Raw genomic sequence first — 12428 nt, 5'->3', positions numbered from 1 at the left:
CAGTCTCGCCAGGGCGCCGGAAGTACCGCCCCGGAAGGAGTCGCGAACACCCGCCAGAAATTCAGTTTCAGCGCCCCAGACGGAAGCGCAGCGCTACTCGAGGCGCCCCGCATCCCTCTTGGGGCGCTGCAACTGAAAATCGCAGTGCAACGTGCCGCAGCGCCACACGCTGCGGCACAGCGCGCTGCGGTACTGCAGGCCTTCCTCCCCTTCTTAAAGGGGAGGGACCTGCTGCAGCGCGATCGGCGATCGCGAGTGCAGGCAAAAGAGCCTGGCACCGAGGAGAAGTGCCGGACTCTTGGGACACAGCCGGCACAACGCGGGGGGGCGGGGGGCTCAGGAGGCCGGGGATGGCGGCGCGAAGAGGTGCTGGCAGGTGGCCAGCAAAAAAAATTGCCGCCCCGCACCTCCGCGCCTCTACTGCCGCAGGTAGACCCCCCTGAACCGGTCGCAAATTGCGACCGGCGTTAAAGCAGGGGGTGCTACCAAATTTCATGATCAGGGCGGTAGCGGTGCACTGCGCACACCGATGATGTCATCGGTGGCGGCGCAGCGCTAACGGCTAGCGCCGCCATTAGCGTCCCGCTAAATTTAGCGGGAGGCGTGGCCAGTGGCGCAAAACCCACTAAGTGCCCTCTTTAAGTGCTAACAGGTGGCGCAGCTCACTGAATTTCTAGGCCTTTGACTTCTAATACAAATAATAAATGCACCATATGAATTATATGGGATGACCATTTAAACCACATTGAATGCTGACTTAAAAAAAAATTTCAATAGAAGTTAAGTTTTAATTTTTATTAGTAAACGTATTCCATTCTGCTGGATGTGATAAATACATTTCCATTGCTTTCTACATATTTAGTTCAACAAAAATCAAGCAGTTGAATAATGTTCATCGGGGTTTTGTAAATACAACATCGTGGAGTCACCAACTGAAGCATGCATGAAGGTGTCCACAACTGAAACAAAGTTTATGGACAACTGCTTTATGTAGTCTTTATCAAAATGGATTCTGTAAATTAAAATATAGGGTAAGAACATCACTAGCTATACTAATTTCAAGTATATTTCCATGTGCAAAAACAGAGCACAGAAATTATCTTTTTCACTTGTTAATTTAAATAACAACCAACAGGTGAATGAATTTATATGGCAGTTGTTATGAAGTTAATACTTACAGATAGGGTCTGGCCTATATACAATATATATGTTTTATACATACACCTCATACAATGTACAGCGGGATTTACTTTATAAACAGGGTGCAATTGTGCTCGGAGTACAAACATTACTGAAAATAAGAGGGCTTCTAAATTAAAGCTATAACATGATTTAAAATATGTATATTTGTGATGACTAAGGCATGGAACAAGTTATGCCATGAAAACAAATGAGCTATTTTTCCTTTGCTCACTTACTTTTACATCTGAACTTGACCTCTTCACCCTCTGGAGCTGTCTGGCTTTGAGGACAAATAAGGAAGTCTGGGGGTGATCCTCCAGTCATTGATTTTTGTTCTGTGGTCTGCCTGCTTTCCTCTTGCAATGAAGGTTTGCCAGCCCCTGTCTGTGAATGCTGCATAGTTCTGCAACTCTCTACGTTCAACTGTGGGATAACTTTCTTGTGCTCTTCCATCTGTCTTCCTGGGGCATCTTTTGCTTCAATGATTGGCTGTTCCTCTATCTTGTGTGGCTGAAGTATTATAGTACTCTTGGATTTCTGTTGGGTTTGGCTTGTTCTAATACTTTGGGCTTTCTGTTGGGTGGGGGCTGTTATGGTAGTTTGGACTTTCTGTTGGGTGGGGGCTGTTATGGTAGTTTGGACTTTCTGTTGGGTGGGGGATGCTGTAGTAGTTTGGACTTTCTGTTGGGTGGGGGCTATTATGGTAGTTTGGGCTTTCTGTTGGGTGGGGGCTGTTATGGTAGTTTGGACTTTCTGTTGGGTGGGGGATGCTGTAGTAGTTTGGGATTTCTGTTGGATGGGAGCTGTTGTAGTAATTTGGGATTTCTGTTGGGTGGGGGCTGTTATGGTAGTTTGGACTTTCTGTTGGGTGGGGGATGCTGTAGTAGTTTGGGATTTCTGTTGGATGGGAGCTGTTGTAGTAATTTGGGATTTCTGTTGGGTGGGGGCTGTTATGGTAGTTTGGACTTTCTGTTGGGTGGGGGCTGTTATGGTAGTTTGGACTTTCTGTTGGGTGGGGGCTGTTATGGTAGTTTGGACTTTCTGTTGGGTGGGGGCTGTTGTAGTAATTTGGGATTTCTGTTGGGTGGGGGCTGTTATGGTAGTTTGGACTTTCTGTTGGGTGGGGGCTGTTATGGTAGTTTGGACTTTCTGTTGGGTGGGGGCTGTTATGGTAGTTTGGGCTTTCTGTTGGGTGGGGGCTGCTGTAGTAGTTTGGGCTTTCTGTTGGGTGGGGGCTGTTATGGTAGTTTGGACTTTCTGTTGGGTGGGGGATGCTGTAGTAATTTGGGATTTCTGTTGGGTGGGAGTTTTCTTTATTTCTACTTGTGGTTCCGGAAGTGTTATGGTATTTAGTGCTTTTTGTTGTAGCATGGCCTTTTTTTCTTCTGCCTTTGGTTCTGGATGAGATTTGTTTTCTTCTATTGTTTTTTCCATTCTCCCTTCAATCTCAGAGGCTGCCACAGTGCGTTTCACCACTTTCAAATTTTCCTTGGGTTGAATGGTGACTGTGTTAGCAATTTCTTTTTCCATTTGGATGCCATTTGTAGTTGTACGTTCAGTTTCCAGAGGTTCAACAGTTTTGGCTCCATTGCTTCTTTGCTGAACTGATGCACTATTAATGAACACAAAATCCCCACAGATTAACAGATTGCTTCTTTAATGAACTTTGAATGGTATCAAATAGTATGATAGATACAGCATATATTTAACACTTCTTTTGTGACTGAATTCACAATACTGTTTTAAGCATATACTTACATTTCAGGTGTTGAGCCTATACCTGAAAAGAAAAAAAGAAAATTCCCTTGAACATCATTTTGTTTGAAACAAATGTATATGCCTGTTTCGCTGTAAGATTTATATATAAATACTGATTTTCAAAAAGAAAACTGATTCACCTAATTTGCTTAGAAATATTTTCCCAGCAATGCAAATATCTAGAAGCAATGTCTGGCAGGAGGCTCTTGCTTTCTGTCTAACTCTTGTAATGTGGGCAATCTGGCTATGTGCATTTTCTTTTACTATAATGGGAGCTACTCAGAAGGATGCATTCAAAAGGAAAAGGCTCAGAAGTAAAGTGGAGCACACTGTAAGTGAAGTGGGCAGACCTATTAGAGGAAAATCATATGAATGCGGTCTTTTACTAAATCTGCCTAGGAAAGCCTCACTCTGGGGGACATTTTTCCTATACTTGTTAACACCATCTGCTGGGGTTAAGAACATAAATAAATTCAAAATCTCAATGAGACTAATTTTGATTTTAGACTAAAGGCGGCAGCTGTGCCTGTTACAAGTAGGTGTAGCCACCAGTGTTGTGCTAGATTACACATGAAGCTGTCTACACAACTATGAGACAGAGGCCTAGAAATTGGGTTTTGGCTTAGCCAGGGCTTTAGCGCCGGAAATTAGTGCCGGCGCTAAGTCCCCTGCGCGTGCCAAAAATTCAGTGGCGCCGCGCCCAAACGGCTGCCGGCGCTACTGAAGGGTCTTAGCGCCTGGAAAAGGGCGCTAACTGCCGTTTCACACCGCAATTCCGGCGCTGCGGCACCCGATGCGGTGCGGCAGGCTGGGGAAGTGCAGGCCTCCTCCTTCCGTTAAGGAGGAGCTGCCTGCACCCGGCCGCGGCCCGCGCAAATCTGCTTAAAAATGAGCCCGGCACCTCGGACAAGTGCCGGGCTTGCATCTGTTCCGGGGGGGGGGGGGGGGAGAGAGAAGTCCGGGGAGGGAGCTGCGGGCAGGCGGCCGGCGGGAAAGCGGCCGGCCGCCGCGGGGCCTTTAATGCGCCGGCGCTAACTGCAGTAAGGCACCTCTGACAAAACGCTGGTTGCGGCTGCCACGGGCGAGGCGGCCGCAACTCAATTTCGGAGTTCGGGCGGGTTACCACGGCAACCAGGACGCTGCGCACACCGATGACGTCATCGGTGCCGGCGCAGCGCTACCGGAGCAACGCCGATTTAAGGCCCCAGGGAATTTCACTACTGGCCATAACTCCGGCGCAAGGCCCTCTAGCGCCTCAAATGAGGCGCTAAGGCTACTGAATTTTCAGCCGAGAGTATTTTGGACTTTCATGACTAAGAAACATAAGAACATAAGAAATAAGAGCAGGAGTAGGCCATACTGCCCCTCGAGCCTGCTCCGCCATTCCATAAGATCATGGCTGACCTTCGACCTCAACTCCACTTTCCTGCCCGATCTCCATATCCCTCGATTCCCCTAGAGTCCAAAAATCTATCTATCTCAGCCTTGAATATACTCAAAGACTCAGAATGCACAGCCCTCTGGGGCAGAGAATTCCAAAGATTCACAATCCTCTGAGTGAAGAAATTCCTCCTCATCTCGGTCTTAAATGGCCCACCCCTTATCCTGAGACTATGCCCCCTAGCTCTATACACTCCAGCCAGGAGAAACAACCTCTCAACATCTACCCAGTCAATCCCCTTCAGAATCTTGTATGTTTCAATAAGATCACCTCTCATTCCTCTAAACTCCAGAGAGTATAGGCCCATTCTACACAATCTCTCATCATAGGACAGCCCTCTCATCCCAGGAATCAATCTAGTGAACCTTCATTGCACTGCCTCCAAGGAGCGCACGTCAACCCAAGCACCCCACCCACCCACCCCTTCAACCACCGTCTGCTCCACCTGTGACTGAGACTGTAGGCCCCGCATTGGACTCATCAGTCACCTGAGAACTCATTTTTAGTGTGGAAGCAAGTCATCCTCGGTTCCGAGGGACTGCCTAAGGAGAGAAGAAGTCTCCAAGGCAAGTATATCCTATAAACCTGAGCTTGAAGTTTATACTTGGAGAGCTGAAATATTGTCACAATTTTGTGAACTGGATTTGGACTCCCCCTTAGGTTCTTAGGTTTACTGTCTATTCATGCCTGGTATTTCCATTATAATTTTTTCAGATATATTGAGAAACCAAGATAAACGCCACAAGCCCAGATTGCAGGGCAGCACAAAAGTTGTAAAGAATGAAAGAGTGCCATAACTTTAGAAAGTACCAACGTAAGGTCAATACGGTAGCAACTATAAGGTTAAAGAGGATCGCCTTTCTTCAGAATGGGATGAAAACAAGGACATTTCCAAGGACAAGTAATGGTGGAATGGGAGTAATAGCAATGGACAAGACCAGTCCAGAGAGCAGATGGACTTAGAATAGAATGGGGAAATGAGAAAGTTTCTTTGTCAGGATTAAGGCTGTAATGTATATACCTTTAAGGGGGGAACTACTTTTTACAGCTCATGTATACTGTAGTACCGGCAGTGACCACACCTGTATATAGCACTGAGTAGTAATCTGTACAGTTCAGTTCCAGAGTGAGCCACGTTGAGTAAACACCTGTTGTACCGTTCTCCTGCAGTCTGTGTCTTACTACTGACGGACACAACATTGGTGACGAGGCAAATTCGATCCTACCTGCAACTCTGCATCACCTCCCAGGGATTCGTTCCTGGAGACCAGTAGATTGGAGGTCAAGGGCAGAGCGCACAGGGCGCAGCCGATGTTCAGGGGCCGAGCAGCGTCGAGGAGAGGGAGAGAGACGCGCAGAAAACTGCGAGGCGCTGCCATTGCCACGAGGACCGCCGAGAGCGGCATTGGCAGCAGCGCAGGAGAAGCACGTGAAACCTACAGGGCGCCGCCATTGCCACGAGGACCGCCGAGAGCGGCGTTGGCAGCAGCGGGGGAGGAAGGAAAGCGCGGGAGACGCCATCTTAAGCCATTGTAAACCACACCCAAAATGCCAAAGAGTGGCAGTATCACCGCATTTGACAATGAAGTCGAAGATTGGACTACATATGTCGAACGAATAGAGGTACACTGCAAGGCAAATGAGGTGTCAGATGACAAGAAAGCGCCGGTATTGTTAAATTTAATGGGTGCAAAGATGTATGGCTTATTACGAAATCTAGTAACCCCAGTGAAGCCAGTGGAAAAGAGTTTTGGAGACATAGTGATGATACTACAGGAACATTTAAACCCCACACCGCTGCTGATAGCAGAAAGATTCAAGTTTCACAAACGGAACCAGCATAAGGATGAAAGCAATGCTGAATATTTAACAGAACTGCGCAAACTATCGAAACACTGCCAGTTTGGAACAGGACTGGCAGATACCTTAAGGGACAAGTTTGTGTGTGGGCTTCAAAGTGAAGGAACCCAGAAACAGCTTTTATCTGAAAAGGACCTTACGCTGGACAAGGCTTTCAGCATTGCGGTATCATATGAAGCAGCAGCACGGGGCGCTGCAGAGATACAACAGAGACCGCAAGAATATGGCACAAACGAAATGTCATACAGAACAGAGAAGTGCTATCGCTGCGGCAGAACAACACATGACCACAATGATTGCTGGTTCAAAGACAAAGTGTGCAGACAGTGTGGAAAAGTAGGACACATAGCACGAGTCTGCAGGTCGGGAAAGAAAACCAGCAATAAGAAATCTCCAAAAGAAAAGTACAAGAAGGTACATAAGGTGACGGAGAACAGTTCAGATGAACAAAAGAGTGATACCGACTCTGAAAACAGGGAGCTGAGTTGTCTGAAACTACATAATGTGATCAAAACGGAGGATCACCGAACCATTTGGGTCACTCTCAAGATAGCAGGAGTCCAGGTAAAAATGGAATAGGACACAGGATCAGCCCTAACAGTCATAAACCGACGGGACTATGAGCGGCTATTCTCACACATACCCTTGAGAGACACAAAAATTATTTTGAAGACGTACACGGGGCAAAAAGTCTACCCCAAAGGAAAAATAAGGGTGACCGTTATATATAATGGTAAGGAAACACCAAAACTAGACCTGTACATATTGCAAGATGGAGGACCACCATTACTGGGACGTGAATGGATCCAGAAAATACAGCTGGTTTGGCATTCCATACAAGCACTGACTGTGGCTGCCAAAAACGATGACGACGTCACACCTGGGCGACTGTCAAAGGTCCTAACCGACGCGCAAGAAGTATTCCAGCAAGGACTCGGAACACCAAAAGGCATGACAGCAACAATTAAAATCGAAGAAAACGCAAGCCAAAATTTTTTTAAGGCCAGACCGGTACCTTATGCAATCCGCCCAGCCGTCAAAGCAGAGCTGGAAGGTTTGGAACGTTCAGGAGTACTGTCCAAAGTAGACTGGAGCAAGTGGGCTACACCCATCGTCCCTGTGATGAAAAAGTCATTGAGCAGCACGCCTGGGGAACCAAGGAAGGTCCACATCTGTGGGGACTTTAAGGTAACAGTGAACCCAGTCCTTCACACCGTACAATACACTTCCGCGGATTGAAGATATTTTCGCCTCGCTATCTGGAGGGAAACGCTTCACTAAAATTGATCTGGCCCAGGCGTATCTGCAAATGGAGATAGAAGAAGCATCAAAAAAATACCTCACAATCAACACCCATAAAGGTCTCTACCAATTCAACCGGCTGGTATTCGGGGTAGCATCAGCTCTGGCTATTTGGCAAAGGGCAATGGAACAAGTCCTGCAAGGGATCCCAGGGACCCAGTGTTATTTGGACGACATCCTGGTCACGGGCGAAAATGACAGTGATCACCTCTCCAACCTGGAGCAGGTGCTCACTAGATTGAAGGAATATGGGCTCTGAGCTAACCGCCCCAAATGCGAATTTAAAAAAAAACAGATCTCATATTGTGGCCACGTTATCGATAAAGAGGGGTTACATAAGTCCCTAGAAAAGATTGAGGCAGTAGTCAAGGCTCCAGCACCGTAAAACGTGTCACAACTGAGGTCGTTCCTTGGGCTGGTAAACTACTACCATAAGTTCTTGCCAAATTTGTCTACAATACTACACCCACTGAACACCCTACTGCAAACTGGGGTGCCATGGAAGTGGAGTGACGAATGTAAACGAGCTTTCCAGAAGAGCAAAACACTAATCACATCGAAAGAGGTACTGGCCCATTTCAACCCAGCACTACCAATTCGGTTGGCGTGTGATGTGTCACCCTACGGCATTGGAGCGGTGCTGTTGCACAAATTCTCGGATGGCTCAGAGAGGCCAATAGCCTTTGCGTCACGATCATTAACCTCAGCCGAGCGTAACTACGCCCAGATTGACAGGGAGGCCCTCAGCCTAGTGTGGGGAGTGAAAAAGTTCAATCACTAGCTGCACGGGCAGAAATTCACCTTGCTGACTGACCACCAGCCTCTTGTCTCCATTTTTAATCCGAAGAAGGGCGTTCCGGTGATGACTGCGCAACGACTACAAAGATGGTCACTCTTTCTAGGGGCGCACCACTATGAGATTGAATATAAGGGCTTATGTGTGGTGACCGGGAATCGATAAACAAATCGAGGACCTGACCAAGAGCTGCTCAGGATGCCAGAAAGTCCAAAATGCACCACCACATGCCCCTCTACACCCATGGGAGTGGCCCTCATCTCCATGGCAACAGGTGCATATTGATTTTGCTGGTCCATTCATGGACTCAATGTTTTTAATAGCCGTGGATGCGCACTCGAAATGGCCTGAGGTCATCAAAATGTCCTCCACCATCACGGAGAAAACTATTGCAGTCCTACGGACCATTTTTGCCAGGAATGGCTTGCCAGAACAGATTTGCTCCGATAACGGACCACAGTTTCTGTCCGAAGAGTTCCGGAGGTTTATGCAGAAGAATGCAGTAAGGCATTACACATCCGCCCCGTATCATCCAGCCACAAATGGATTGGCTGAGAGGTTCGTCCAAACCTTTAAGAAGGCAATAAAGGCTATGTACAATGACAACATTCTGCTGCAGCATATGGTGCACAATTTCCTGTTCGCCTACCGGAATGCGACACATGCAGTCACCAACCAGGCCCCGGCCATGATGTTCTTTAACCGAAGGTTAAGATCTCGCCTGGATTTGCTCAGACCAAACGTACGAAGAGATGTTGAGAGTAAGCAATTCCAGCACATCCATGAGAAGCCAACAAGGAGCTTCAATGTAGGGCAACCAGTCTTGGCCCGCGACTACCGAACAGAAAAGTGGCAGCCAGGAACGATATGCACACGGCAGGACCCACTAATGTACACAGTGGACGTTGGGGAGAACATCGTGAGACGCCATGCTGACCAGATCCTAGAGTCACAGGAACAAGTCGACCCCATGCCTCGCCCATACGTACCTGGTGAGGAACCCGATGTACAGGTCGTACCTACCCCAGAAACAGTAGCATCGGAAGCTGATGACCCAACCGACGACAGGGTGCCAGAATCGCCTCCGCACCAAGAGCGAGACACTCGGGAAAGGCGCTATCCAGAAAGGATCAGAAAGACTCCCCAAAGACTGAATATATAAATGGACTATTTTCAGCTAACGTTGTATGTTAAAAGTGTTAATTGTAATTAGTTTGATATTTAATTGTTAAATGAGTGTTATGGTACTGTTAATCTAAAAGGGGAGGAATTGTAATGTATATACCTTTAAGGGGGGAACTACTTTTTACAGCTCATGTATACTGTAGTACCGGCAGTGACCACACCTGTATATAGCACTGAGTAGTAATCTGTACAGTTCAGTTCGAGAGTGAGCCACGTTGAGTAAACACCTGTTGTACCGTTCTCCTGCAGTCTGTGTCTTACTACTGACGGACACAACAAAGGCGAGAAGAAAACAGAGCTAAAAATAAGAGCTTTTTCTTTTGCAGAACTTGCAACTGTACCTCAGGAAGGATTAAGGTGAAAAGGATGACTCCTAGAAGTTGCAAGAGAGAGTGTTTGCTGGAGGGAAAGGAAGATAGCTGTTAGTACTTACTTTCACTAGCAGCTATTCAGCAGTACTTAGCAGCTCTCATAGTGGATTTACAAAGATTAGGAGCACCTTAAGAGAACTTAAGCCTGTTCCACCTTAAGAGATGTACTACTTTCTCTGGCTGCTGTATACGTAATACCGGTGGTGACCACCGGTATATAAGCACTGTGTAGTAAAATTGTATTTAGTATAGTCCTGACCTCCAACCAGTAAAGACCTGTTGAACTTTAATCTTGTAGTCTGTGTTAGTAATTACAACTAGAACACACAGACTTAACAGTGGCGACGAGTCCGATTCTTACCCTGCGGCAGTTTATATCCACGGCGGCTTCGTCCACAGAACGGACGTTGAAGAGAGGCTTCCACCCTCATCACCCTGCTGGAAGACACGTCGCGCGGCAGACATCGAGAAACCAGAGTGCAGAAGACATCCTGAACTCGAAGCCTCCATCAGCGGCTGTCAGCTATCTTCTTTCTACCTCGGTGGTGGGTAAGCCGGGCAGCGACGCGACCAGAAAGTCGGCCGCGTTGGCTGTACAGACGGGGAGGGAAGATGGAGGAATAAGGGCGGTGAGATCGACCGCGACCGGAGATAAGGGCCGGGCCGCATTCGGGCCGAAAGGCGCAGCGTGGGGACATCGATCGCGGCTGGTGATAAGGGCCGGGCCGCATTCGGGCTAAAAAGGCGCAGCGTCTGGGGCAACTGAAGGCGCGAGAGCTGCGGTGAAGCGGAGACAGCGTCGGGGGACGGGTGAAGACCGCCAAGCGCGGGAAAACCACCATTTTGTAGGCGGAGGACGAAGACAAGAGCGGGAAGCCGCCATCTTGGATAAAAATAAAAATAAATTAAATTGCAACGATGCCTAAACATGGGAACATTAATACCTTTGATAGCGACATCGAAGATTGGGCCATGTATGTAGAACGCATACAAAATTATTGTAAAGCAAATAAAATCCCAGATGAAGAGAAAGCACTAACATTATTAAACTTAATGGGTGCGAAGACATACGGGCAATTGAAACACCTTTTATCACCAGATGAACCGGCGGATAAGACGTTCGAGGAGATTGTTACTGTCCTGAAAAATCATCTAAACCCCACGCCGCTGATGCTAGCGGAACGATTTAAATTTTACAGCAGAAGGCAGCTGAAGGATGAAAGCAATGCTGAATATTTAATGGAATTGCGTAAGCTAGCAAAGTACTGTCAGTTTGGAACGAGACTGACAGAGGCGCTACGAGATAAATTTGTGTGTGGTTTATTAAAAGAAGATACACAAAAGCGACTGCTCGAGGAGAATGAGCTGACGCTTGAGAAAGCGGTCACTATGGCAGCAGCACACGAAGCCGCAGCGAGAGGCATGGCAGTAATGCAGCTACAGTCACCGGAACTCAGTACAAATAAATTGGGTTTGAGTACTGTAAAATGTTATCGTTGTGGAAAGACAACGCACGATCAGAACCAGTGTTGGTTTAAAAACCAAGAATGCAGAATGTGTGGCAGGCTTGGCCACACAGCTAAAGTATGCCGGTCAGGAAAGAAGACCAGCAACAAAAAGTCACCACAAGGAAAATACATAAAGGTACACAAGGTGACAAAGAACAGTTCGACCGAACAGAAGTCAGATTCAGACGCTAGCAGTAATGAACTGGGTAGCTTAAGAGTACACAACGTTGGTAAGGATGCAGATCTCCAGACAATTTGGGTCACCCTTCAGATAGCAGGAGTCCAAGTAAAGATGGAATTGGACACTGGATCGGCATTGATGGTCATGAATAAGAAAGATTACAAAAGATTATTCCAACATATTCCCCTATGGGATACGGAGATTATATTGAAAACATACACGGGGCAAAGAGTGTACCCCATCGGAAAGATAGAGGTAAAAGTGGTCCACAAGGGTGAAGAAAGCCAAGTAATGGACTTATATGTGCTACCTGAAGGAGGTCCACCACTACTGGGACGGGAGTGGATTAGGAAAATGAATATGGACTGGCACTCCTTGAAGGCACTAACGGTAGATTCCGGGGAAACAGATGTCAAACCTAAACGAGTGTCCAAAATATTGGATGATGCTAAGGAGGTGTTCCAGCAGGGACTGGGAACACTGAGAGGAATTACGGCAAACATCAAGATTGATGAACATGCACACCCAAAATTTTTTAAAGCCAGACCGGTACCCTATGCAATACGACCTACTGTAGAAGCGGAACTGGAAGCGCTAGAACGTTCAGGTGTACTGTCTAAGGTAGATTGGAGTGAGTGGGCTACGCCCATTGTTCCCGTTATGAAATGTCCTTCGAGCAACAAGCCAGGAGAACCAGGGAAGGTTCGCGTCTGTGGAGATTTCAAAATCACCGTTAATCCGGTGCTTCACACGGTGCAGTATCCGCTTCCGCGGATTGAGGATATTTTTGCTTCGTTGTCTGGCGGGAAACACTTCACCAAGATAGACCTGGCGCAGGCGTACT

The 12428-nt window shown here is 47.3% G+C and overlaps 1 protein-coding gene across 3 annotated transcripts in view; it reads right to left on the bottom strand.

The window, feature by feature from the left end:
* Positions 1 to 12428, bottom strand: part of LOC147120408 (myosin light chain kinase, smooth muscle-like) — a 604168-nt gene that overhangs the window by 353455 nt on the left and 238285 nt on the right. For all 3 annotated transcript variants that reach the window (XR_015078189.1, XM_085986292.1, XM_085986291.1), the window contains exons 7-8: positions 2941 to 2962; positions 1419 to 2794 (exon numbers count right to left, since the gene is read on the bottom strand). Coding sequence is in view for 2 of the 3 variants with exons in the window: in XM_085986292.1 (XP_085842418.1) it covers positions 1419 to 2794; positions 2941 to 2962 (1398 nt within the window). In the remaining variant the exon portion in view is untranslated. The remainder of the gene's footprint in view (positions 1 to 1418; positions 2795 to 2940; positions 2963 to 12428) is intronic.

This window comes from Somniosus microcephalus, chromosome 4 (genome assembly GCF_052327205.1).
Source record: "Somniosus microcephalus isolate GS21.2 chromosome 4, FLI_Smic_1.0, whole genome shotgun sequence".
In the NCBI taxonomy this organism is placed as follows: Eukaryota; Metazoa; Chordata; class Chondrichthyes; order Squaliformes; family Somniosidae; genus Somniosus; species Somniosus microcephalus.
This window is presented reverse-complemented; position numbering and strand designations above follow the sequence as displayed.